Here is a 27,658-nt window from a genome sequence, read left to right as displayed (position 1 = left end):
TTGAAACACACATAGATGGGCTATATTTAGCTGATGATATGACATTTCTTTGACAGTTTATTATTTCTTAAAGAGACATGAAGGGACTCCCTCTGACTCTAACTTCACACCCTTTTTCTAGGTGATACTCCAGCATCTTGCGAGGTGTTGCTTTTTTACTGATGCATTTTTTGTCATTTAAGCAAAGAGCCGCTGGTGTTTTAACAAGATTTAGATCTCATCTTGCTAAAGCAAGAAACTCTTGTTACAAGTTTTATGTATTGTTATAACAAGAAAGTTTGTCTAGCTTAAACCTTAATGATAAATTATTAGGAAGATTTTAAAAACAAGTATCCTGTGCTCTTCCGGAAATTCTCACAGTCAAATTTGCCTCTTTGTAGCATAGTAGCAGCTACAGTGTCACATTCTACTTGTATGGAATGAAGCCCTGCGGGGTGTAGCCTGCGCTAAATGGAACGCAGCCGCAGTCAGTCTGGTTCCTGTTATTCAGGGCTTGTAGTGCTAACTGTGTAGCACAACAACTTTAACAAAGTTGCTCCTCATAACTGCGGTATTCTTCTTAGTCGCAGAAATAGTTCGCATTAAAACGGAGTGAACAAAATGCCCGCGGTCTCTAAAGGGGATGGAATGCGAGGTTTGGCTGTGTTCATTTCAGACATCAGGAACTGTAAGTTTGTTTTGAACCGTTGCGGAATGAAGCTAATGTAAAGTAGCCAGTGTAACTGAGGTGGACACTGCCAGCTCGGTGTCTTCTTTTCGAGGTCATTTCAACAAGTGTTTGTACAAGCAAACTACGCGTTGAGATAGAAGGCTGTGTATTTGTACGTTACTCAGCAGTGTTAGCTGTTAGCTCCAAGTGGCTAACAGGGCGTGGACCAAACCGCTGCCTGGAGCTGATTCTTAACAAGCAAATAAAACTGGGCAATTTAAAGACGGAGATTATAAACTCTGACCGGGGTCGGGTCAGAGCTTTTACAAGTAGTGTCTAACACAAACATAGTTGATTTTTTTTTCTTTTTTTGGAAAGATGTTGTCATTCAAAAATTGTAGTTAAAAGTTGCATCCACATCTAGTAACAAAATAAATACAAAATTCTAAATTCTTCCTGGGGGTAGATTGAATAAAAAAGACCTTCAGATCATGAGCTGTTTTCTAAAACATAAACAGTTAATTAAGCCAAGCTGCTCCTGAATTTGGTTTCACAACAGCAAAAACGCATTAGTTACCATGGTGATTTGCTGCAAGTATGGCCTGTCCAATAGAACAATTTTTGAACTGGCCTAACAATAAAGTGTTTATAGCAAAATACAACTTTATAATTATTATTATGAATGATATGGTAAACATATTTAAATGTTGCAGAGATGAGTCACTGCTTTACTAAAAATCCACCAATGCTGTTAAATTCTTGAGTTTACACACAGGCTTAAAAAAAAAACAACTGAAAAGAACTAAAAAATGTCTTGCTTATCTTTCAGTATTTAGTTTTTACAAACCTCAAACTATAAAAGTGCCCCAAATCAGATAATTACTTTTTATCAAGTGTATCCATTGAAAAAAATAAATATTTTGATAAAAAAAAAAGTAAAATAGATTTGCTGCTCAGAGTTAGGAAAATATGACATGGCAGTATTATCCTTACTAAGTGCAAAAACAATATTAAGAAGCCTTCCTGTCATGATCTGTTGTTAATTATTTAAGAGGCATTGTCACTTTTTGCATGAGAGTGAGAGACACACATTGGTGTCACACACTTCTGCAGTTCAACAAGATTTCACTGTTGTTTCCAAGCAATGACAAAATGATTTCAAACCTGATATTTTAAGTTGTCCTTGCAGGTTAGATTAGCCAGTGTCTACTATGGCTACCCTTAACCTAGATCACGTTCCATGACAGACAGAGCTGGACCGACTCATCAAAAGCATAAAACTGAGAAATTTAGAGTGACCTAACAGTCCTGTTTTTGAAGAGTGGGAGGAAACATTAGTACCCAGAGAGCACACACATCCAGACTCTACACCGCAGAGAGACCGCAGTCTGGGCATCAAAACTAGAAGGCTCTTTCTGTAAGGCATCAGTGCAAACAGCGGCTCTACCCTGCACCTTTTATTACATTCATTATTGTTATTTTCATTACTTTTATTATTAAAGAGTTAAAGAATTAAATTAAGGTTGATTTTTAACAGTATTTGTAAGCAATGTGTTTTTTAAACCCAATATGAGCAATAATCCACCTCAGACATATGCTTCATCTATAACTAGAGATTTTACTCAGATTAGATTCTGAGCAGACAAGAAGTCTGTCTCATTTTTTAAAAACGTTTATGGTTGACTGAAGCTCTTTGTTTGCAGGTAAAAGTAAGGAGTCAGAAGTGAAAAGGATAAACAAAGAGCTAGCCAACATCCGTTCCAAATTTAAAGGTAAGTGAGCAGTTGGAACACTCTAACCCTGAGGAACAGGAAGTCGTACAACAGTCTGCTCCAAGCTGAAGGGATTCACTCTGCTGTGAAAAGATTGTGTTAGCTTAGGTTTAGGCTGAAGCTTTGATATCCTGAGCCACCAGGGTGTATCGCTGTTTTTGAAATATAATGATGTTCTCATACTTTGTTAATTAATAATTGATCATTCCAAAAATGAAATATTTAACTTTTCAAAGGCACTTTACATCAGTTTATGTTTTCTGTGTTGTTATGGTAGGAGACAAGGCTTTGGATGGCTACAGTAAAAAGAAATATGTGTGCAAACTGCTCTTCATCTTCCTTCTGGGCCATGATATTGACTTTGGACACATGGAGGCTGTCAACCTGCTTAGCTCCAACAAATACACCGAAAAGCAAATTGTAAGTATTTCTTTCTTTTAATTGTTTGTTTTCACCTCACAGCTCAGTCTGACTGGAGCAAACATTATAACATGTCAAAATCGAAGCACATCCTCTGGCGGTGCTCTTGGACCAGGACCGAGTCCATGGTGCTGATTTAAAAAAATATCTATTTGATTCTGCAGCACATCCTCACATGTATTGAACACTTGATGTGTAATGGTTAGAAAAGAGCTGTGATAGTGAGATCATCCACTAATAATGTTAAAGAACATCATAGAACATCTTCAGAGGTCCAGCAGTGCATAAGTCCTTCAAGATGAACCTAAGATGTTTTCTTCCTACATCAGTAGAATGCTTGTTGCTGTTTCAGCTCTGATTGAACAACTGAGCAGCATCAACCCACCATCTGCTGTGGCAAGTCCGGCTGGTTTAGGAACCACAATCAGGACAAACGAAGACGAAGAGGATTTTCAGAATGTTTTGACTCATTCAGGTATCTGTCATCTGGTGCTACTTCCTGCTTTTTCAGGGTTACTTGTTCATCTCCGTGCTGGTGAACTCCAACAGTGACCTCATCCGTCTGATCAACAACGCCATCAAGAACGACCTCGCCAGCCGCAACTCGACCTTCATGAACCTGGCCCTGCACTGCATCGCTAACGTAGGGAGCAGAGAGATGGCCGAGGCTTTTGCTTCGGAGATTCCCAGAATCTTGGTGGCAGGGTTTGTACAAAATGATTCATTCATACACAAAAACTGATATTAATATTCTAGTCTTTCACACTTGCTTTTTCTGGTTTGATGCTAGAAAGAATTTTCTGGCTGATTCAACGTTACAACATTCTAAAAGACAAATCTCACAGCAGACAGCTCTGGCAGAAAGTTTAGGAGATGTCTAAGACTTGTAGTTTGTCAGTTAACTCTGTTCAGTCTGTCTGTCGCTCCGGTGGCCTGATAACCTGGTGAAGGCACCGGTTCTCCTGCTCTCCACAGGCCTGTAGAAATCCTGTTTGCAGTTTGCCTCAAGTCATGTGTTAGATAAGGTACATATTTGGAAGCAGACGCTCTAATCAGACAAAAACCAAAATCCAACATTTTGACCTAGATGCAAAATGCCATGTGTTATAGAACAGTAGCAGTGTGTATCACACAGAGAGATGGGCTGGACACCTGGTGAGCCCGACAGAGCGACAAAAGTTGGACATTTTTGAACTTTTGTGTTGCGTCGTTAGCCAGAGTTCATGTTTACATGTACAAGGTTGAAATTTCATGTCCATGAATTTCACCAGTCGCTTGGCTGGAGGGGTAAGCGACTTTTACTTCATCACAGTGGGCTGCTGCTAACGGTTATTTTAGTAAAAAATTGTTCTGACAATTTAGAGAACTTGAGCCAGGTGCAGCTTAAACTGCAACTTGAGGAGTTTTGGATTAAACGTCATATTTACAAACAAAGAGGGTTTTTATCAGAGTTGCATCTGTGTCTGTATAAGCCAGTCAGCGATTAATCGATTACTAAGTTAATTGATGATCATTTCAGTGACCAGTTCATCAGGATTAAACTAATTAATTGTTTTAGTTCTACACAAGTTCCATAGGAAATTAATGGAGAGTGAGCGACATTGCTTCCTATGTGTTGAGCGCTTGACCTTAATCCCATCTAAATATGTTTAATGTTAAATTAAGATTACAAATCAGCAGGACACATAGACACACTTCTTCTCCCTGGTTTTCTTCCTGGAAGGTTGTTGGTTGCCACGTTGGTGTTAGTAGTTGTTGGAGGAGATCATGTACCAGACTAAATAAGCTTTTCCAGTGCTTGTCTCCGTGTGAGTATGAAGGCATGTTGAAGAGATGATTTGTGTTTCCAGGGACACCATGGACAGCGTGAAGCAGAGCGCTGCGCTGTGTCTGCTGCGGCTCAACAGGACTTCTCCTGACCTGGTGCCTATGGGGGAGTGGACAGCACGGGTCGTCCACCTGCTCAATGATCAGCACCTGGTAAGACCTGTGCTAGTTTACTGCTTCAGAATCAGAACATCACTCCAGCTGTGTTTAGGGCCTGTGCTATTTAAAAGTCTGGACAGGTTTGAAAGTGAAACACACACATTGTCCCAGACACAAGGTTTTATGAAGATGTGTATCTGTCTGCACAACATGCTGGAACAAAACTTCTCCTTACGTCAGCCACTTGCTCTCTGATGACTAAAGTCGATTAACATTCAGCCAAACGTAAGCAGGCTGTGGAATATCCTGATTGCCTGGTTACCTTGGTTACAAGCTGGTCAGAGGTCTTGGACCAGCAACTGTGTAGTCAAGGGTCTGCAATGTAGCGACATTACAAAGCTTTTGGCTAGAGCCAGTCTGAGTGTTTCAGTTTGTCAATGCAGCTGATGAACTGGGATATTACTTCCTTTAGCTCCTTCACAATAAGAGCATTACTTCATATTGCACTTTGAACTTAAATTATATATTTAAAGATAAGCATAAACCTAACTATCCCCTTTGCACCTAAAAACGCTTTACAGTATTTACCAATTAAACTTTAAGGAACTTTTGGTTGTTTTGTCGCAAATGTCTGACCACATCTTAGATTTAGTGTTGTAAATTTATGCCTTTAATTATGGAAAATTATCTGTTTGTTTTTAAAAGGTTATTCCTGTTAGCATCAGAAAATATCCACTTTTTTCTCATAAACATTGTCACCTTTCTAATATAATGGCCTGAGTGCCAAAGAGATTTTGGTTAAAAAAAAAAATCACCATCTCTTTCTTTCCCATAAATGTATCAGGCATAAAAATCCATTTTGAATTAAATGACTTATACCATTATAGTAAGAATGTGACAATATGTAAAATTCATCTGGAGAGACTTTGTTGGCATAAATGTACTTCTTTGTGGCCACTATATTTTTGTTTCTTTTCTACAGTGGCCCTGCCTCCATCATTCACTGATGTATTCATATTTACTGTGAAATTAGAATGTGTTATTAAAAGACATATACTTTTTGAGGTGTCCAGTTTTTTTCCGTTGTAAGAAAAAGTAAAAGTGTAAAGAAACAGTCTCCACATGTATCACAAAGTAGTGTGTTGGTGTGTGTGTGTTCCTGTTCTCAGGGAGTAGTCACAGCAGCCACCAGCCTCATCACCACCCTGGCCCAGAAGAGTCCAGACGACTTTAAGACGTCCGTGTCCCTGGCTGTGGCCAGGCTCAGTAGGGTGGGTACGGCTCTGATGGCCTTCATGGCGCTCTGCTCCATCTTAGGCCTAACTTCACCATCTCCAACTTCCTGTCTCACAGATTGTGACCTCTGCATCCATCGACCTGCAGGACTATACATACTACTTTGTTGCTGCGCCGTGGTTGTCTGTCAAACTGCTGCGCTTGCTGCAGTGCTACCCTCCACCTGGTATGCTACCATAAATCAATGAATTATTGGGATAAAACTTACGTTTTGTTAAAAATAACCTAACAGTCGCTATGCATGCGTGGTAACTTGCCTAAGAACATTACCATTCCATTGGAGTTCTTGTGGTAATCAGCCCCACATAAAGCAGTCAGACATATTGGAATTGGAAATCACTTGTGTGCTATTAAGTGTATCTTTAAGAGGAAAGCAATGCGACTGGCTTTTGCAGAGGACACATCACTGCGAAGTCGTCTGACCGAGTGTCTGGAGACCATCCTTAATAAAGCCCAGGAGCCGCCCAAGTCCAAGAAGGTGCAGCATTCCAATGCAAAAAACGCTGTTCTGTTTGAAGCCATTGCCCTCATCATCCACCATGACAGGTTGGTCACTTTCTGCTTCTTAACCAGCTCAGTTACCTAGGAAGAACTGAGATGTTTAACAATGCTGTCTCTACATGTTGATTACTGAATCCTGCAAGTCGGTGACGCTACAATATAGTACAAATGTTGCTGGTCTAACTATAGATGAGTGAGAGTATTACATCTGGACAGATAGAACCCCACGCCACTCCATTATGCTCTATCCAAAGCCCTACAATGTATCAGACTCACCCAGTGCTCGTATTGCACTTTGCTGCAGTAAGAGCAAAGTGTATATTAGTATGTTGTATATTAGTGTCGGATTGTGAACTCAGTGAATGGGGATCTGAGTACTTCCTGTTGTTGTTGTGCGTTTTCCCTCAGTGAACCCAATCTGTTGGTACGAGCCTGCAACCAGCTGGGCCAGTTCCTGCAGCACAGAGAAACTAACCTCCGTTACCTGGCCTTGGAGAGCATGTGCACGCTGGCCAGCTCCGAGTTCTCCCACGAAGCCGTGAAGACGCACATCGAAACTGTCATCAATGCCCTAAAGGTGAGTTTCTGGACCTCTGGTAGGAAATGTGACGACCCCATCACTGTGGACATCTCCATGCCTGTTAGGGATGGAAAGCAGGAATGTTCAATGCTGCATTCATGCAGTAATTCATGCAAGAAAAAGAACGACCGAGTATTGAGTCCATAGAAATTAATATACTTTTCAGAAGCTCAGTTTTTTTAATTTATCTAATATTCAAATTTTCTATACCACTCCATTTTGTTTTTCTATTATTTGAAAGTCATAATCATCAGAATTACAAGAAAGAAAGGCTCCATGTGCAGTGAATCTACATGATGTATGAGATTTACTTTCTGAAATACTGAACATTTTCACAATATTTACATTTTTTCTTATATACCTGTATTTACTCCTTGTTTACTGTACAGTGAGACAGAATCAATATGAATCCATCAAGCTAACAGAATAAGTAAATCATTTAACAAGCCAAATGAACTCTACTTAGAAGCTCTGCAATAATCTGGATGAAACATGAGACTAAGATTCCGATTACTGAATGATTGGAGATCATGGACTATTGGGCATTATAAATAATTAAAATGGACAGTAATAAGAAGTGGTTGAAATGATAAAGTGCCATTATATCGATGTGGATCAATACTGTGGTCTTTAAACCTGTTTGGAATGAAAATGAACTCTAATGTATTTACTTAAGTCTAGAGAGTTATGAACAATGAAGGGGTAGAGCATGTGACCTACATATGGAGGCCTCAGGTTCCAGTCCTGACCTGATGACCTTTGCCGTACGTCTTCCTTTTCTCTCACAACCTGCTTTCCTGTCTGACTACTGTCAAATAAAGACTACTAGAGCTGCTAAAACCTTAGAAAAACAATAAAAACACATTTATAGATAAATGAGTTCTTCTCAAAATCAGTAAGAACAACCTTAAAAACATTTAGTGAAACATCACCTTTAAGTTCATGTAGTACTGCAACTGGTTCCAAGAACATGGATGTAAGTTCAGTTCTGACTTTAGGCACCAAAAGTAAAAAAAAGTTATCACAACGAAGAGAGTATTCTCTTGTGGACTTTCTCTGTTTCTCAACAAATATGAATGTAGAAGTCCTAGTGTGGTCTTATAATGGAGGAGTCGAGTGGCCAGGTCTGTTCATCCAACCCAGTTATATAATGTGCAATGATGGATAAAACCTTGAAAACATGTCAGAAATCTTAAGGCTCCATGATGAACTGTATCCAATGAAGAAAGACATAAGAGAAGTATGCATGGGTAAAATGTCTCCATAGTCCAACACAGACATAAAAGTAGCATCAACCAGATAGATAAGATCTGATCCTGATTTAAAGTCCCAATTTTAATTTCAGTTTCTTCACCAGCTGTTGAATATGGAAAGTAGAAGACAAAGAATCATCAATTAAAAGGCCTCAATATTTATACTGGGAGACTTTTTGAATTCTCAGACCTTCAGCTGCAGTAATGACTGGAAGAACCTTCGATTTGTCTGCAAAGACAGTAAAGAGAGAACACAACAGTTTTCAAAGTTCTGTTTATTGCAGTTGGTTTTGGAGATGGTGGTGTTTCAACTTTTTTGAGCTTTACATTATGTTATATTGTTGTTCCCTCATCAAAAACATACATGGAGTGTTGCCTTTATTCTTTCATTCATGAGTGAAAAATCCTTTAATCTCCATGGCAACCATTCTGCTGTGAAATACACCCAGGTGAACCAGCGCCACCTTCAAGGCGCAGCTCCTCTTCAGAGCAGCAGTTTCCAACTTTCTGAGCTTCTGCCTCACAGAGCGACTTTCCCCCGCGACTCCCCCACTCAGCTCCTTCAGACTAGCCAGCAGCAATTAGCAAACAGCTGGTGGATCTGTGGATTTGCTGAGCTCATTGCAGGAACTACAGTACATTTCAGTTCAACACTGGTAAAAGTGTTGTTAAAGGGTTAATAGAGGAGCCATGTTGTTATGACATCCTGCAGAGTTTCAGAAAGAGGAGGAGTTTCTTAAAGAGACAGAGGCCCAATTTCAAGGCTTTAAATTATGAAGTAAATTTTTTAAGGCGTATTTGACAACTGAAGGTAAAATGGTTACATAATTGTGTTATAAAACAGCACTACGTGCCTGGAAAACACACAATACTGCCCCTTTTAATTTACTGGCCAATCATGTTTCTTTCTTAAAGTCATGTGGTAGTCATACCGTCCGGTTCAAGTCTCTGCTTGGTGTGTCTGTGCAGACTGAGAGAGATGTGAGCGTGCGCCAGCGGGCCGTCGACCTTCTCTACGCCATGTGTGACCGCAGCAACTCCAAGCAGATTGTAGCGGAGATGCTGAGCTACTTGGAGACGGCAGACTACTCAATCAGAGAGGAGATTGTAGGTCATCAACACACACATGCTCAGCTTTGAGTCTCGGCGTAAGATGTTCTCCTTAGCCACTGCGCTGTCACCCACAGGTGCTGAAGGTGGCCATCCTGGCCGAGAAGTATGCAGTGGACTACACCTGGTACGTGGACACCATCCTCAACCTGATCCGCATCGCCGGCGACTACGTGAGCGAGGAGGTGTGGTACCGCGTCATCCAGATCGTCATCAACCGGGACGACGTCCAAGGCTACGCTGCCAAGACCGTGTTTGAGGTGGGAACTGATTCATGTCGTCACTAATAACATTCACTTCACTTGTGTTTTTCTATGCGTCCTCCAGAGGAGGGTGGTCCATAGGGGGCGCTCCCAGATATGAAGGGGGAAAAAAATCTACATATAAACATTATTTAAAAATGGTATTATCAAATCCTGTTTTACTTAATAGTAGGTGTCTAATAATATAATCTGAATTATTGATTCAATATTTCCACTAAAAGCTTGAGGAAAGAGATTAATTAAGTATAATTTGGAACAAGACTGTAACATAACTAAACTTGGAAAAAGTGAAGCACTTTGAATACTTTCTGGATTCAGCCTGAAGCCAAAAGAAAATGTCAGTAAAGTGTGGATTAATAATAATCAATATCATCATTGTTAGAATAGTCATATGTATTATCATAAGTACAGTTCAAACCAGAAGTTTGCAAACTGAAGTAAGTCTTGGTCTGAAGTTAAATCAGACCAAGACTTCTAATGTTATAATAAAAGAAAGATTATGCCATTAGGTTATTTAATACTGTTTTAATACTTAATAGCGTAGGGGTGTAAAATATTTTTGTCATTATTTTGATGACAATAGTTTTCACTGTGACATTAAAGAAGTTTTTGATTTTTTTTTTGACAAAAAAGCAAAATTTTGCTGACCACAATTGATTTGTAAAGCAATAAAATAGTCAAACATCTGAGGGCTGACTAACCAAATTAATTAAAATAAAATCAGATTTTTTATTATTTTACCTGTTCATCACCGATCATATAGCTATATCAGCAACATCTGGCTGATTTGTGCATTTCTTCTTAAAATGAATTGAATCCACCATTTTAAAGGTAGATTGGCACCAAACACTTAAGAAGTGAACAAACTGCATAAAGGTAAAAATCGCTGTCCAACAGAACAGAGTGCTTGCTGAATTCAGGTTTTATTAGATCTGATTAGACCAACATTGGATCTTCAGTTGAATACGCAGTTTGGGTTAGTGTGTGGTTTTTCTTACCTAACAGAAGCTGTTGTTCCTCTCCATGTGAATGTGTGCAGGCCCTCCAGGCTCCAGCCTGCCATGAGAATCTGGTGAAAGTGGGTGGTTACATTCTGGGAGAGTTCGGAAACCTGATTGCTGGTGACCCTCGCTCCAGGTGCTGAAAACTGACAATGCTTCTGACCAGACGTTTGTAATCTTTGAAGGTTCAGCTCTTCATGACCTGTTCCTCTGCAGCCCTCTGGTCCAGTTCAACCTGCTTCACTCCAAGTTCCACCTGTGCTCGGTGCCGACCCGGGCCCTGCTGCTCTCTGCGTACATCAAGTTCATCAACTTGTTCCCGGAAGTGAAAGGCACAATCCAAGATGTCCTCCGCTCAGACAGCCAGCTTCGCAACGCCGACGTGGAGCTCCAGCAGAGGGCAGTGGAGTACCTGAGGCTCAGCTGCATCGCCAGCACCGACATACTGGTCAGCACACCATTCAGCTAACCGGACTTTGAATGGGCCTGAAGCTTTAAGCAGAGCCTGGGTCCAATGCAGACACTCAGGATTGTACAGTGAGGGTGGATGTTTCTCTGTTTTATTAGGGCTTCAGCAACATAGTGTGAATTTACTTCAGTTTCTCTGCAATGTGAACAAAACCCTGTTAAAATATCACGGATGTCTGAAAAAATTAGACAACGAATCATTTTATAACTTTTCCCACTTGTGACATTTATCTGGTACAATTAGGCTCACATGTTGAATTCAGTAATAAAAAAGAGACAAAAATACATATTTTTAAAATATAGCTGAAATAAACTAGTTTAATTCATGTGAACACTCTTATACTGAGACTTTATTGATGCATATTTTTTGATTCAGTTTCAAACTCCAAACTTTGGTAGAAGTTTGTCAGCATGCCACAACCTGAGCACATCGTGAGGACATCTGTTGCTCACAGTCCTCTTCAGGAAAATGAAGTCAGGTCAGCTTTAAGTATGTAGAGCATCTCAGCAACAAAGCCGTTCAGAGTGCTTTACATCATAAAAACATCATACAGTCATCAGTTCTGAAACAAGCAACAAAAATTACATGTTGTCAAATGCCATCATCAAAATCATCAAGCAAATACACATAAGATCAATGTTCCATTTACTACTTATCAAAAGTCATTTGTAAAAGGTGGGTTTTAATTCTTGATTTAATGGAACTCAGTTTTGCTGAAAAGCTTTTAAGTTTCCAAATAAACATGAAGTTTCCAAAGTTTCCTCAGGTTGCAGGCAGAGCATTTGTTTTCCAGTTCCTGTGGCTTTAGCATGGTTTTCTCTCTGCCCCCAGGCCACCGTGTTAGAAGAAATGCCTCCGTTCCCAGAGAGAGAGTCGTCCATCCTGGCCAAGCTGAAGAAGAAGAAGGGCTCCAGCAAACTGCCCGACATGGACGATTCCCGAAAGAATGTCAACGGCAGCACCGAACACGCCGAGGATGCCGAAGTGGCCAGCAAGGTAGCATCATGACTAAATCAGAAGAATGTAGATGCTTCATCTGAATCCATGGGGTTTTTGTCCTGTCCTCCTCCTGGGTTTCCACCGTTCTCCTCTGTTTTCTCAGTCTCTACCTTCCCGTTATTCTGCTCCTCTCCTCTTCTTTTCTGTGCCTCAGCCTCCTCAGTTTCTGTTGGAGGAGCTCATTTCCACAGACAGACCCCACCCCTCCTCTAGCGCCACCATGCTCCCCACCAGAACCATGGTACATGACATGTTTACATTTTCAGTGCAGTTTGCATTTGGTCCCAGTGCTGCCATCTGCATGGAGGAGCAGTTGTCCTTTGTTGCCTAGCAACAAGAAGGTCCTGGGTTTGAATTCCAGCCTGGGCTCTTTATGCATGAAGTTGCATGTTCTTTCTGTGCATGTGTGGGTTCGTCAAAATGGAAAAATCTGATAACTGGAAATACAGTAAGGTCACATGTACAAAGAAAAAAAATTATGGTGGAAAACTAGAATAGAACAGAACAATAGACAATACTTTATTGATTCAGGGAGACGTGTCTTGGAAAAGGGGAAAGAGGACCAGACACAGTCAGAGAGACAGAGGGACTTTCTTATCTGGCCGTGAGAGACTGAGCAGCTAAAGTCTTTCCTCTGCCTACATCTCCCAGAATGCTGTGTGGTTCTAAATCGGAGTTCAGTGAAATTATTGAAAATTCTATCAGATGTATTATCTATTGATATTAATGATGTGTCTGTTGCGATATGCATTGTTTTTGATCTGTTGTCCAGTCCTGCCTGAAGGTTGTTTTTTCCTAAAGGTCTGACTAACGAGCCTCAGTGGAACACCTGTTGTAATTTACTGAATGTGACTGCATGCAGCTAAAACATCTTGGAAAAAATAACACTTTTAAAGATGCCCCAGAAACTGATTTGGAAACGGTTTGAAATAGTTTTACAAAAGCCTCTCTAACGTCTGCTGAAGGACACTATGAGAGACATTTGCACAGTAAATGTGAGCTCCTAACTACAGCTGTGTCAAACTGATCCAGAGTCATGTTCAAATCACTACAGCCTCTGAACTGATGGGAGCACAAACATTAATAGAATAGAATAGAATAGAATTCAACTTTATTGTCATTGCACTGTCACAAGTACAAGCAACAAGATGAGCTGTGCATAAAAAGAAAATCTGAATCTACAGGATGTTTATCAGAGTGTGTGAACAGTGATCAGATGGTGTTTGTCCTGCAGGTTCCCAGCCACACCTTCACTGACGACCTGAGTGTGAACTCAGCCCCGTCCTCAGGAGCCAGCCTGCTGGTGGACGTCTTCTCTGACTTCAGCAGCGCTGCACCCACAGAGGGCTCAGACGAACACTTTCCCAGGTGACACTAACCACAGCTCATCTAATGAAAACTCAATGTGAACCATCAGTGTTCTTGTTTTAGTTAATGATCAAAGCAGAAGAAGAGTTATCTTACTGTATCGCTGGGCTAAACATGACAATAAGAACTATTTATTAAGTTTTTTTTTAGGTAACTCATTGACTGTGAATGCATGGCACAACAATCAGAGCCCTACTAATACAATGACTTCTTTTGACAAACATTCCAAATTGTAATACACCTCTTCAGTCACATGAAGAAGTGACTTGTATCATTACGCTGCACACAGGAGGCTTATTTAAAGGGGCAGTATTATGTCAACTGGACTTTAGTAACTTCACATCATGATGTAAATTCCCTCAGCATAAACATATCCACAGTGTTGTCTTGATTCTTTCATGCATGTTTGAGAAATCCTTTAATCTCCATGGCAACCATTCAGCTGTGCAAAACGCCTGGGTGGACCTAGCCCCGCCTCCAAGGTGCTGCTTCTCCTCAGAGCTGCAGTTTCCAAGCTTCAGCCTCACAGAGCAGTCCTCCCGCACGTCCCTCACTCAGCTCCTTCAGACTAGCCAGCAGCAATTAGCGAACACCAGGTGGAACTGCACATCTGCTGGGCTCATTATAAGAGCTACTTCTCAGTGCATTGCTAGTGAAAACATCGTCAGTGTGTTAATGGAGCCATGTTGTGATGACTTCCTGTAGTGGAGTTTCAGAAAGAGCAGGAGTTTTTAAAGAGACAGAAGCCCAATTTCAAGGCGTTAATTTAAAAAGCCAAATTTCTTTTAAGTCATATTGGATATGTACAGCATAACGACTGAAGGTTACATAGTTACCTGATTGTCGGCAGTATTATGTGACTGAAAAACATAATACTGCCACTTCAATCATATTTTCAAATTTATTAATATTTATTGGTACAGTGAAGAAAATAGTTAAATTAACAATCCTAACAATTAGGACAGTTTGGTTTTCTTTAAATCATTATTTAGTTGGAATTTATTGTGACAACAATAAGTCAAAGTCATCTACCATGATAAATGAGAAGCAATACAATAAATGCCCAGCTCTTCCATATGGACCATTAGATTTATCTTTGACAGAAGACAACTTACCATATGAATAACTGAGCACTGTTACAAATATTAACAATTTGCTAATTGTTAATATTTCAGGTTTGTGTGCAAAAACAATGGTATTATCTACGAGAACCAGCTTCTCCAGATTGGGCTGAAGTCTGAGTACCGGCAGAACCTGGGTGAGCCTCTGCACTGTTCATGTCTCTGTTAAACTCTTGTTTAAGATTACAAGTTTATGTGAAAGATTGAAATGTGTTTGGAGGAGAGTGAATGAAATGTTTTACTTTCTGTCTCCCTGCAGGTCGCATGTATGTGTTCTATGGCAACAAGACCTCCACACAGTTCCTGAGTTTCTCCACATCAGTGAGCAGTAACAACGTCCTCGGCCCTCATATCCTCTGCTCTGCTCCACAGCTGCCCAGCCAAGGGACCAGTAATCTCCTGAGATGGTTTCTGTGCTGGAACAGGACCTGCTGTTTGTCTTGTTGTTTTTAACAACAATGACTCTAATTCAGTTAGATGCAGTGATTATCTAATGGGAGGAACATAGCGGTTTGCTTTGTTAAATCCTGCTGGGTGAATGTTTTTCTTTGGTTTTAGTGAATCTTTGAGCTGTTCATTCCTGCTGTTCGTTCCTGCTGTTTGTTCTGTGAGTATCTGTGGAATCCTTGACCAGCAGCTTTACAGCTGAATGTCCAGGAAAAGCCAGTAGACCCGCTTATTGAGGCTGGAGCTCAGGTCCAGCAGATCCTCAACATCGAGTGTGTGTCTGATTTCTCAGATGCTCCTATACTCAACATTCAGTTCAGGTTGGTAAGACGGTACAGGTCTGTTGTTTTATGTCTTGACTCTGTTATTGAGCTACTTACATGCAAACTTCATGCTATATGTGCAGATATGGTGGAACACTGCAGAACATCGCAGTCAAACTCCCTGTGATGCTGAATAAGTTCTTCCAGCCCACGGAGATGACGTCCCAAGACTTCTTCCAGCGCTGGAAGCAGCTTGGAGCGTAAGCCTGACTTTACTTTAATTAAAGTAATTTCAACTAGTTAGCTTTAAAGTCAGAAGTATCAGTTGACATCAGATTAATGTGAAAAGTTGTATGTCGGAAAAGGTTCATATAACAGCTCTTGTACTTGATGGTTCTTTCTATCTGTCTCTGTCTTTATTTCGAAGTTGATATTTTTTTGTGTGTTTGGTGTCATCAGTCCTCAACAAGAGGTACAGAAAATCTTCAAAGCTAAAAACCAGATGGACACAGATGTTTCCAAAGCCAAGGTAAACAGTGAACCCTTGTGTCAGTGTGGACATTTAGGACCATCTGTGACTGAGCTCAGTGTTAGCCACGACTCAATAAACATGTAATCTGACTTTAGCTTTATGTTGCTGTTGTTCCTTTGGTGTTTTTATGAATCTTATTAACTTACTTCTCTGTGTCCTGTTGCTTTCACTCCTCCAGCTGTTGGGTTTCGGTGTAGCTCTGTTGGACGGTGTGGATCCTAATCCGGCGAACTTCGTTGGAGCTGGAATCATCCACACTAAGACCACTCAGGTGGGCTGCCTGCTCAGGCTGGAGCCCAACACACAAGCACAGGTAAACACACACATGCACTGAAATAAAGGCTGTGCTTTGCACAATGTGTTTTATTGTTTTCCAGAAGGTGACAGAATTGAATTGGAAAGAAAATGACACATGGTTTACAAATGAACAAAATTCCATGTTTTATAATTGTGCACTACCTTGTTGGTCAGTCACACACAATCCCTTTAAATTGCTTTGATGTTTGAGGTTGTAACATGTCAAAATGTGAATAGTACAAGGGATGACAAGATGACTCTGAACTCACATGTGTTGTCAGTACAGTGTGGGACCTGCTGTGACCGGCTTCCACACATAACAGTGTAACAGGCTGTGTGTGGATATTTGTACCACCTGTCTGAAAAGTTACTGCTTTGAAAAGAAACTGTTCCTATTTGCAGCCACAGCTCACATTTATTGTTCTGGACCCAGCGTGATGCATTAGTCTTTGATTTAAGGATAAAATGTAATGATGACAAAAATCTGTAGATTTACTTGCGGTTGCATGTCGTAGTGTTCAGCTGCTGCCATTTCTCCATCTTTTCAATTTTTCCAAGCTGTTTGGATTTTTTAAATAAACTTGATCCTGCGCTCTAAATGCGCTGGGTGAAGCTGGGATCAAGTGGCAGATGGATTGACTGACAGGTGTCATCATGTCCATTGAATTGGATCTGATTATCTCATAAAGTGCCTTGTCATGACATTTGTAGCAAGTAGATGCTACAGAAATCAGCAGATTTGAACTGAATGAACATTCCCGTTGGGACCATCATACAGATGCTAACTGGCTGATTCATTTCTGTTTCTTCCAGATGTACCGCCTCACCTTGCGGACCAGTAAGGAGTCTGTATCTCAGCGGCTGGTTGAGCTGCTGTCTGAACAGTTTTAGCCTCCACACAGGGCCTGCATTTTTACACTTTCTTACTCTCACTTCAAATCAAAAAAAGATGTATTGTACAGTGTACATTTTTTCATTTTATTTACATGCTTTATATCCTAGTGAGAGGGAAAAGTCTTTTATGCACATAACTCTAGTAATGCCTCATTGCTTTAAAGCTGCGTCGTGTTTGTCCTCACACTGTGATGAGGCTCATGGTTTGGACTGGCAGCCTGAGCCGCCGGTACCGAGAGTCCGGGTCGTTGGTCTGGGAGTGTTTCACACAATCATTCTGCACTTGTTGGCTTCAAAAAATTTATTACACAAGTTGCTCACAGAGAACGCCAACACTTCAGCTGTTTGTTACATGTCATCTCAGGAGGATTAATCCCTCTTATTTATAAAAAAACATTTTTTGTATGTGTGGGTTTTGTTTCCTAACACCCACAGCTGTTTTCTAGAATCATCTTACAGGGACTGTGATTGAAATAACATGTTTATGTCTAAATAGAGAACTCCCAGGTCACTTTTGAGAAATACTTCACAGACGATACAATGGTCTGTTTCTAAAGGGATAATTCAGATTTTTTTGAAGATGGGTTCTATTGAGAAGTTTTGAGCAGTCAGTGTTTTGCCTGATGTAGATAATTGCTAGTGTTTGTGTTTTGCACATATACTGACGTGTTTTTTTTTAACAACATAGACAAGCAACACTGCAGCTAGATTATTTTAATGTCTGCCGTCTGAGCTTTTCACCTCTACACACCGTATGTAGCAACACGCGTACCAGAGATATGGCGTTTAAGCTGCTGCTAACTCAAAGTAGCTTCAGGTTGTTGGTCCGTTCTGACGGGTTTTATCAGAGTTTTCTCCTGACTGCCTTTAAACGTTCAATGGAACCAGCTTTTAAAAAAACCTCAACTCTATTTTTATTCTATAAATGTTTGCTCACACCAAGAACAGGAACTCTGCTGGTCATGAAAGGTTGATTAGAGAGGTGGACCGTCAACAGCACACTGTAACAGTTATGTCACTGCCGTATATTGGACCTTTCTAACTGTGTTTTAAATCAACCAACATTGTTGGATGTCTTTATGCCTTTTCTGATGTTGAAATAATAGTTTCCAGTGGAATCACTGGAGCTGGTTGTTGGTGTGAACAGCCTTTAAAGCACTGCACATTCTTTTTATTTTGTCCTAAAGCATTTCTTTTTAATGTCCATCTAGAAATATTTCTCTATTAGTCACTGTTTGCTTGTGTGTTTTTCTATTTGCTTAAAGAATGCCTATTTTTACACCTTTTTTAATAAAAATAACTCTAACTGCAGCTCTGCTGGAAAATTCCCCCCTAATAATTTTATGCCATATCTCATTTTTAGCTCCACTTTTTTTCACCAGTCAGCTAAACTGGAATCCCAGAGCTGCACTGTTTACGTGTCGCTGCTCATGACTGGATTAGAAAGTGACGTTAACCTTAGAGAAGAGCAGTCAGACTAACTGACGTCTCTTGACATCAGCCTCCAGACGTTGTGTGATGGTTCTGATCCACGAACCCAAAGCCTGAAGCCAAACCTGATGGGCTCACTGTCACGTTTTGACTTGATGCTGTAAGAAATGTGCTGAAAACAGCTGAACGTTAGAGAACCAGGGAAACCAGTGACCTCTGAGTAACGTGAAGCACTGCTGCTTTTCCACCTGCAGCCTTAAACGTTTTCACATACTCTGATTCTGTTGTTTCCAACGTGAACATTGTTTGTTTTATGCTGTGAATTGGAGTTTTAATGCCGTACTATTCATAAATTGGTGATTTATTAAGCAAATAATGTCTGATCAGTTTTGCTGTTTATTTGCACATGTATTGTGAATTTAATCAGCATGTCGTCGTTTAAGTGTTGGTGATGCTTAAGGAAGGAAAGTGTTCCCGTTACCCATAAGCCCCTGCTGCACCCTGCTACCACCTCACACCAGCTGCTCCTTTGTAATTTTGCTTGTTTCCGACTCGGGATTCTCATTTTGTAAAAAACCATGCATCATATTTATATGACTTTAATAAATAATACCTACCAGGTCAGGGTTATGATCAGAGGTCACAAACTCACAATTATAAGAAATAGAATGTCACAAATTACAGTTTTATAATTATTTCTCGTCTTCATTCATTAAAAATATTTCAACTATAAAGACAAATTGTTAAAGTAGATAACTGAGGTACAAAATGGCAACGCATTGTTAGATCAGGGTCGAGCAGATCCTCCCTCCAACAATAAACAGTTCAGTTCATAAGGTTCTGAATATTTTAAATGAGAAGAACTAAATATATCGCTAAAGTGTGACAGGTGAGGTGATGACCGATGAATTAGATCCAGACATCTTGCAGCGGGTGTCCAGTTGTCTTGAGTTACAAATTAATTCACAAGTTGTGTGTTTCAGGCTTTGGTTTCAGTGATTCACTCCACTGGTTTGGAGATTAGCTGAAGCTTTGAACTCTGGGTAGGTTTCATGTGCAGAGTTGCATTGTAGTCAGTAAACTGAGAGAAAATACTTTCTACAGTGATGTTGGTTTGGTTATGTTAAAGGTTTCCAGAAGCACCGTGATCCAGTTTGACACTGATCCCATTTTTCAGTTTCTTCTTCGTTCTACAGAACACCAAGTGGAACATTAGGTCCATTATAATACTGCAGATCAGGCTGACCTGATTCTGATAGAGCCAGATCACATCCTCCACACACACACACACACACACACACGCACACATGTAAACACACACACACAGTGCCAGTCTGTTACTGGAGGGCCTTTTAGTGTATTGCCACTACATTTTGTCATTCCCACACAGACCTTATTTAAAGGGGCAGTATTATGTAAATTTACTTTTCTTAAGCTTCACATCATGTAATGTTATTCCCTCACCATAAACACACCTGGAGTGTTGTCTTGATTCTTTCATGCATGTTTGAGAAATCCTTTCATCTCCATGGCAACCATTCAGCAGGTCAAAACGTGTGGGTGGACCTAGCGGTACAGCTCCTCCTCAGAGCTGCGATTTACAAGCTTCCACCTCACAGAGCAGCCCTCTGCCACTACTGCTCTACTCAGCTCCTTCAAACTAGCCAGCAAAAATTAGCAAACACCTGGTTCAACTGGAGAAAGACTTCCGCACGGCTTCGAGGCGATTCTGGTCCACCATCCGGCGTCTCGGGGGGGGGGGGAAGCGGTGCAGCACCAACACTGTTTATAGTGGGGATGGTGTGCTGCTGACCTCTACTCGGGACGTTGTGGGCCGGTGGGCAGAGTACTTCGAAGACCTCCTCAATCCCACCAACATGCCTTCCACTGAGGAAGCGGAGCCTGGGGACTCTGGGTTGGGCTCTCCAATCTCTGGGGGCGAGGTTGCCGAGGTGGTTAAAAAGCTCCTCGGTGGCAAGGCCCCGGGGGTGGATGAGATCCGCCCGGAGTTCCTTAAGGCTCTGGATGTTGTAGGGTTGTGTTGGTTGACGCGACTCTGCAATATCGCATGGACATCGGGGGCAGTTCCCCTGGATTGGCAGACTGGGGTGGTGGTCCCCCTGTTCAAAAAGGGGGACCGGAGGGTGTGCTCCAATTATAGAGGGGTCACACTCTTAAGCCTCCCTGGCAAGGTCTATTCAGGGGTCCTGGAGAGGAGGGTCCGTCGGATAGTCGAACCTCGGATTCAGGAAGAGCAGTGTGGTTTTCGTCCTGGTCGTGGAACACTGGACCAGCTCTACACCCTCAGCAGGGTCCTGGAGGGTGCATGGGAGTTCGCCCAACCAGTCTACATGTGTTTTGTGGACTTGGAGAAGGCGTTCGACCGTGTCCCTCGGGGAGCCCTGTGGGGGGTTCTCCGGGAGTATGGGGTACCGGGCCCTTTGATACGGGCTGTCAGGTCCCTGTATGACCGGTGTCAGAGTCTGGTCCGCATTGCCGGCAGTAAGTCGGGCTCGTTTCCGGTGAGAGTTGGACTCCGCCAGGGCTGCCCTTTGTCACCGATTCTGTTCATCACTTTTATGGACAGAATTTCTAGGCGCAGCCAAGGTGTTGAGGGGATCCGATTTGGTGGCCTCAGGATCTCATCTCTGCTTTTCGCAGACGATGTGGTCCTTTTGGCTTCATCAGATCGTGATCTGCAGCTCTCGCTGGATCGGTTCGCAGCCGAGTGTGAAGCGGCCGGGATGGGGATCAGTGCCTCCAAATCCGAGGCCATGGTCTTGAGCCGGAAAAGGGTAGAGTGCCTTCTCCGGGTCAGGGGGGGTGTCCTGCCCCAAGTGGAGGAGTTTAAGTATCTCGGGATCTTGTTCACGAATGGGGGAAGAAGGGAGCGGGAGATTGACAGGCGGATTGGCGCAGCGTCTGCTGTCAAGCGGGCGCTGTACCGGTCCGTCGTGGTGAAGAGAGAGCTGAGCCAAAAAACGAAGCTCTCGATTTACCGGTCGATCTACGTTCCCACCCTCATCTATGGTCATGAGCTTTGGGTCATGACCGAAAGAACGAGATCGCGGATACAAGCGGCCGAAATAGGTTTTCTCCGTAGGGTGGCTGGGCTCTCCCTTAGAGATAGGGTGAGAAGCTCAGTCATCCGGGAGGGACTCAGAGTAGAGCCGCTGCTCCTTCACATCGAGAGGAGCCAGTTGAGGTGGCTTGGGCATCTGGTCAGGATGCCTCCTGGACGCCTCCCTGGTGAGGTGTTCCGGGCACGTCCCACCGGGAGGAGGCCCCGGGGAAGACCCAGGACACGCTGGAGGGACTATGTCTCTCGGCTGGCCTGGGAACGCCTCGGGATTCCCCCGGAGGAGCTGGAAGAAGTGGCTGGGGAGAGGGAAGTCTGGGCCTCCCTTCTGAAGCTGCTACCCCCGCGACCCGACCTCGGATAAGCGGAAGAAGATGGATGGATGGATGGATGGATGGACCTGGTTCAACTGTGCATCTGCTGAGAAGCTGATATAAGGAGCTCGGCCTGAGCTCCTTATATCAGCTTCTTCTTAGTTAAACACTGAGGTAATAATGTTGTTATTAAAGGGTTAATAGAGCAGCCATGTTGTGATGACTTCCTGAAGGCAGAGGTTTCAAAGAGACAGAGGCCCAATTTCAAAGCATTAAATTATGAAGCCAATTTTCCTTTAAGTCATATTTGATATGTATTTTTTTTAACAACTGAAGGTAACATAGCTACTTGATTGTTCTACATGTGCCCCCAAAACACAATACTTTAATGTTAGGATTTCATGCAACAATATCTGAAGTGTGATGTACATTTGTATTCAGTTCCCTTGAGTCAATACTTATGTTTTGCTGCAATTCCAGCCTCTACCAGTTTTGCACATCTACAGAACGTTTGTTTTCCAGACTGAATGTATGGATGTTTCCTCTGCTTGATGAGCTTTAATACAAATACTACAAATGTGAACTTGTGTCATGGATTCCAGGACATTAGCTTTTTCATTAATATCATCTGACTGAACACCTCTTTTGTTTTTTGGCCATGACTGTGTCTTTCAGAGCTCTGAGGTCAGAATATCTCTGATGTTGATTAAATATCAGAGAAATGAGTTTCTCTGATAACGCCTGATGACTGGGTTAAAATCAATCCAATCAAATCAGTGTGGTTGAATAAAACCTACCAGTCTGTCTGACAACTGAATAATTTTCAATTTAAAGTAAAAAACAAGAACTAATCATTTCCATATTGATGTCAGCAGGAGTCCAGCTGAGTCCATGGAGGCAACTTCTTTTTTAACTTTCAGGTTGGCTAACAGTTGCATATGTTCACCTGAGGCCTACAGAACAATGCCAAACTATGTGATTATTAAATTTCATAAGAGTGCTGTTTTACTTTGAGCTTTATTTTGTGCCTTATCAATAGAATTCTGTCACCATCTTTTGTGCCTGACAAAAAGGGCTGTTTCTAGAAAAAAGTCAGGATTTGCTCTTATGTTTAAATGTCATTGCATTGTGTGAATCTGAAGTTTTTACCAAATAAAGTTTTGAAAACAAATTCAATGCATATCTCGTATTCTACTGCCCTCTAGTGGATGAAGACGGATCTGTCCAAAGGAAAGAAATGATTTATGCCAATAAGTTTATGTCCAAGAAGAAATGAAACGGCATCAAACTTAAAAATGTGCATCAGTTTTGAAAAAAACAAGTTTTATTTAGTTTCAGCAAAAATGGCACATCAAAAATAATTTCCACCCTTCTCAATAATCAATAGAAAAATCAAGCATGATGTTTTTTCTATTTCATTATTTATTTCTGATGCCTTCCAGGTCTGTGAGGTTGGAAGGCCTCTTTACCATCACCCTAACCTTTCTGCTCAGGACTGACTGGACCGATCCATAACATTCACATGACTTCCAGCCAGAAGGCTCATGACATCACTGTAAGCTTAGATTCACTTGTGGTTTGAATAATTTGAGCCTAAACTGCATAAACATTTTATTATTTAGATTAAAGAAGCTTGATCATGACAGTCTTTACTTTCCAACTTTGGAGTGAATGCTGTGAATTCTTGTTTAGTTCTTCAGATACCAGCTTGAGATATCGATGATCACTTCGCTGATTTGTTCATTCATTTTAACTTTTTCTTTTTAAAAATGAAGGTGACCTTTAACTGAAATAATAAAAACTTATTGACCCTTCAAATAAACAAAAGGCAGCATAGTTTGAAATAGGGAAAGTGTGGGATTAAATCAACAAGATGTAAAACATTAGGAATGAAGTTTGCACAGAACACATGATTGTTCCCAGTGTCTCCCTGACAACACAAGCATCTGAACCGGGAATCCCTGAGGTCCGTGTTGAGCCACAGCTCAGTCCCCGTACTGCACCTCGGCTCTGAGCTCCTTTGAGACGTAGTTGATCAAGGCAGCAGTGACCTGCTGCTGCAGGGTTACGTTGCCCATCACCAGGGCGATGAGCTGGGCCGCGTCCGTCCAGTCCAAGCTGCCCAGAATGCTGTTGATGTCCTGGCAGAGATGCTCCCTCTGATTGGGCGGCAGCTCCATCAGGATCTGAGGCAGAGGCCTGAACTGACCGCTGGTTAGCCAGCTGCCCAGCAGACCCCCCACCGCCGCACCTCACAGACACACAGAGGGTTGGTTACACTGTTAGTAACACTAATATGCAAACAAACACTAATGTTTTTAGTTCTTCAAAATAGGTATATAAAAAAATCCATTTTAGCTTTGGAACCATGGCAGCTAACCCTTTGTCTAGTCATGTGACTTCCTTCTTTGCAGTGTAAAGGAAATAAATAAGTCGTACCTAAGGTGAAATACTGAGTCAATCAAGAACAAATCAAAATGCATTTTGATTATTATTTTATTAAGAAATTAGGCAAAGAATATGAGCAATGACTCCCCTGACTAGTCCAGGAAAGAGAAGAAAAGATGAAAGTACATAATTTTTAATGTCCACCAGCCCTCTTACACAGAGGGGAGAAAAAGGGAGCATCCCACCAGGTTCAGTTTGCTTCACAACTCTGGTATTTGCACCTGCAGACTGGATGCTTCAAACCCAGGTCAGAAATACCATTTATTATGTTTCCAGGAAGCTGCCTCCAACATGAAGGATGCTTTATAGAGAAAATTCATTGATTGCTTGGTTGATTGAAATAAAACAAAGTTTTGACATAACAGCGCTGAGTCACACATTTCCTGTATGCATCTCTGATTGGGTTTGGATGAACACTGAAATATTTTGTACAGTTTTAAATCATTTTTATTTTCAGTCTTTATGGATGAAGACCATTAAGTTGAGACTTAAAAGCTGTATGTATACTTTTGACTTTTTTCTGCTACAGAATTCTAGCACTTAGTATATTTATCCAAGTACAGAATAAGAGATTAATTGACCCATGTTTACATTTAATATGGCACAATAAAGATGTTTTCCATTACATGTTTAATTTGAGGTATTACTCCTGTTAAACTTAATCATATCTCATGTAGAACAGAAGCCACAAAACGTGTTTTTGTTGCTATTGAGATATGCAGTTTTGGTTCTGAAGATGTTCGCGTTCCTTTGACCTGTTTTTGAGAAGTTGGAGAAACAATTTGTTTACATTTTCAAGTGTGGAAAAAACTAACCTGGAACCAGACTTCAAGGACAGAACAAAAACACAGCTTTAGTTTGAGCACACTGCAGGTGGAGAGAATTCAGACAAAACCCAGACAAGACTCTGACAAAACTCTCTGATTACATCACACAGAATGTTACTTTTTATACTTTTTTTAATAAGAAATGAGTTGAGGAGAAACACACACAAATGCAGAGTTAACACCTCAAGTTGGCTTAGAAGAAATGTGGTTGGCGAAGGAAGCTGCAGGTGAAGCTGTGAGCAGAAGAACACGTCAACTTTAAGTAAGTAAAACACATATGATCAAATATAATAAATGAATGAATAAACTGATTAATAAAAGTAATAACAGTGTGAATAATTATTTCATTCCACACATGCAAACTGTTTCCTCTCTCATTTTTGACAAAGAAGGATTCTTTGTTTACATTTTTCCAGGTACATTTTCCTCTCATTTTCTTTCCAACTACAAAAGCTTGATTTCTAGAGGTTCTTTGTTTTGAAATGCACATATTTAATCATTTCAATATGTATTTGCAATACACTGTACAGTATTTTAAAGTTTCTCAAGATCCTGTCTTGTAATTTTATTAATACATCACAGTGTACTGTACACACAGTGTGGGTTAACTTCAGTACATTAACATGTATATCTTAGCATGTAAATAATAAGCTACAAGTAATATGCTAAGTCAACTTACAGGTATACTTATAGTATTATAACAATTAAACTATTAAAATTGCCAGAAACACCTCGGCACACTTTTGGCCAGGCCAACTGTTGTTTGGTTATTTAGTGTAAATACTTGAGTTCAATCTCTTTTAACTGAATGAAAATGAAAGTGAAATGTGAACAACAGTCTCTCCAGGATGAAGTCCTTCTTTGTCAAAAATGATAGAGGGAACAGTTTGTATTTGCTTATGAAATATAAACAAATTGTGTCTCCAGCAGAGAACTGAGGTCCTTCCACATCAGGAAAAGGTCAAAGGTAAGTGAACAAGCTCAGAAACAAATATAGAAATCTCCATACAAACAAAATTGCTTTTATGCTTCTATTCTATTTTTAAGTATGTAAAATATAGTTTAGAAAAATATTAACTTTAAGTACACAGTCACATTTTTAGCATATAATAAGCATACTCTGTACACTTGAATAAATGACTTCTTGCCAAGGGATCACTAGCAGCAGCCAACTCATTTTATCACACTTCTAAGAAGCCCACGAATTTTGAATTGTTTAAGTTTACATATTCTAAAGATTTCAGTTGTTTGTTATCACTGTTGTGTTTTAATGGCAAATTGATGCAGTGTGTTGTCCAGGCAGCAATGTTATCATCGCTGTCCCTTTGTGGCCTGTCCAGTTGGCTGTCTGAACCAGATAAGGCCCATCATGCCTTATAGGTAAAATGTTCCATTTTACAATTTTTCTAGAGCAAATCTGCCAGATTCTTCAAGGCAGGAAAAATCCCTGCTATACTATTTTTATACTATTCAAAAGGGGTGAATTTTATTATTTTTTTTTTTTTTAAAAAGATGACTCCTGTTTTGTTTCTTCTGTTTTGGTCCTTACCGACAGCAATCCCCGCGGGTCCACCGAGCAGCCCGCCGACGAACGCCGTGCCCCCCGCCACCGCCGCTCCTTTGGCGGAGCTTTTCACCGCCACTTTGATCTGGTCATGAGCCGAGATTTCACAGCACAGGCGCATGACGTCATCCATACGAGGCGCCATCCCTGCGTTGAAGCACAGCGGTGGTAGAACAGTGGTCTGAAACTAGGCAGAAACAAAATATGAAAACTGAATATCATTTACTTTACTTCAGTCATAACAACAAACACAGCAAGAGCAGGCGAAGAAGAGGAACATAGAGGTGGGTATCAGTTTTCCGAGCAACAATCTGCAAAAACTTTTGGTTTCATTTTAACATGACACACTGACTTTAAATATAAAAATAATAAAAACACAGACACATTAACGCGTATTTAAAATTAAAAAGCATAAAAAACGCATAGAATGACACTTCATCTTTTAACATTTTTATTTTATGCCGGTATGTATGAACTAATAATAGTTTTTTTTCTGTTTACACCGACATTAGAGTTTCATTGTGTTCGAGACTGAAACTGAGTCCGAGCGGCTCTAAAACAAAGGGACCAACCGGCTGAAGAGGCTCCTCCTCTGCTGCTCCTCTGCTGCTCCTCCTCTGCTGCTCCTCCTCTGCTGCTCCTCCTCTGCTGCTCCTCTGCTGCTCCTCCTCTGCTGCTCCTCTGCTGCTGGTTTCTTACCTTTAGCTTAGCCCAACAGCGAGCGCTTCTGTCTCCACACAAGGTGCTGCCTGCTGCCCGCTCCGCCTCTCCGACTCAGAACTTGTGGTTGATCTTTCGATGTCCTGATTGGTCTGTCACTTCCTGTACGTCACA

The 27,658-nt window shown here is 41.2% G+C and overlaps 2 protein-coding genes across 8 annotated transcripts; one reads left to right on the top strand and one right to left on the bottom strand.

Annotated features, from left to right (window-relative positions):
* The first annotated feature begins 446 nt into the window (after window positions 1-446).
* Window positions 447-19,513, top strand: LOC114142528 (AP-2 complex subunit alpha-2). Of its 5 annotated transcripts, none has more exons than XM_028013850.1 (23): window positions 447-667; window positions 2,353-2,421; window positions 2,699-2,841; window positions 3,353-3,546; window positions 4,692-4,821; window positions 5,937-6,038; window positions 6,121-6,229; window positions 6,459-6,609; window positions 6,973-7,141; window positions 9,367-9,504; window positions 9,585-9,767; window positions 10,810-10,907; window positions 10,988-11,219; window positions 12,072-12,236; window positions 12,343-12,480; window positions 13,474-13,607; window positions 14,783-14,865; window positions 14,988-15,073; window positions 15,368-15,495; window positions 15,582-15,698; window positions 15,898-15,967; window positions 16,149-16,283; window positions 17,081-19,513. In XM_028013850.1, exons 1-23 carry the CDS (start codon window positions 601-603, stop codon window positions 17,156-17,158), a joined length of 2,919 nt encoding a protein of 972 aa, XP_027869651.1. In that variant the 5' UTR covers window positions 447-600; the 3' UTR covers window positions 17,159-19,513. The 5 variants fall into 5 exon arrangements, with proteins under 5 accessions (XP_027869651.1, XP_027869652.1, XP_027869650.1 ...); XM_028013851.1 differs by having other exon boundaries at window positions 448-667; window positions 12,394-12,480; window positions 14,988-15,077; window positions 15,372-15,495; XM_028013849.1 differs by having other exon boundaries at window positions 448-667; window positions 14,988-15,077; window positions 15,372-15,495.
* Window positions 19,514-22,143: 2,630 nt separating this feature from the next.
* On the bottom strand, window positions 22,144-27,628 carry LOC114142533 (protein C19orf12 homolog). Of its 3 annotated transcripts, none has more exons than XM_028013866.1 (3): window positions 27,524-27,628; window positions 26,810-26,971; window positions 22,144-24,236 (listed from the first exon to the last, which is right to left on the bottom strand). In XM_028013866.1, exons 2-3 carry the CDS (start codon window positions 26,967-26,969, stop codon window positions 23,971-23,973), a joined length of 426 nt encoding a protein of 141 aa, XP_027869667.1. In that variant the 5' UTR covers window positions 26,970-26,971; window positions 27,524-27,628; the 3' UTR covers window positions 22,144-23,970. The 3 variants fall into 3 exon arrangements, with proteins under 3 accessions (XP_027869667.1, XP_027869665.1, XP_027869666.1); XM_028013864.1 differs by having other exon boundaries at window positions 26,810-27,011; window positions 27,397-27,542; XM_028013865.1 differs by having other exon boundaries at window positions 27,397-27,531.
* Between the last annotated feature and the right edge of the window lie 30 nt (window positions 27,629-27,658).

This window comes from Xiphophorus couchianus, chromosome 4, assembly GCF_001444195.1.
Source record: "Xiphophorus couchianus chromosome 4, X_couchianus-1.0, whole genome shotgun sequence".
Lineage (NCBI taxonomy): Eukaryota > Metazoa > Chordata > Actinopteri > Cyprinodontiformes > Poeciliidae > Xiphophorus > Xiphophorus couchianus.
This window is presented reverse-complemented; position numbering and strand designations above follow the sequence as displayed.

Excerpts from the sequence above, each read along its gene's own strand:
- LOC114142528 (XM_028013850.1), top strand. The coding sequence starts at position 601 with ATGCCCGCGGTCTCTAAAGGGGATGGAATGCGAGGTTTGGCTGTGTTC. Across the intron at positions 3,547-4,691 it reads CCCAGAATCTTGGTGGCAGG|GGACACCATGGACAGCGTGA; the intron begins GTTTGTACAAAA and ends TTGTGTTTCCAG. Across the intron at positions 9,768-10,809 it reads CTGCCAAGACCGTGTTTGAG|GCCCTCCAGGCTCCAGCCTG; the intron begins GTGGGAACTGAT and ends GAATGTGTGCAG.
- LOC114142533 (XM_028013866.1), bottom strand. The coding sequence starts at position 26,969 with ATGGCGCCTCGTATGGATGACGTCATGCGCCTGTGCTGTGAAATCTCG. Across the intron at positions 24,237-26,809 it reads ACCCGCGGGGATTGCTGTCG|GTGCGGCGGTGGGGGGTCTG; the intron begins GTAAGGACCAAA and ends TGTGTCTGTGAG.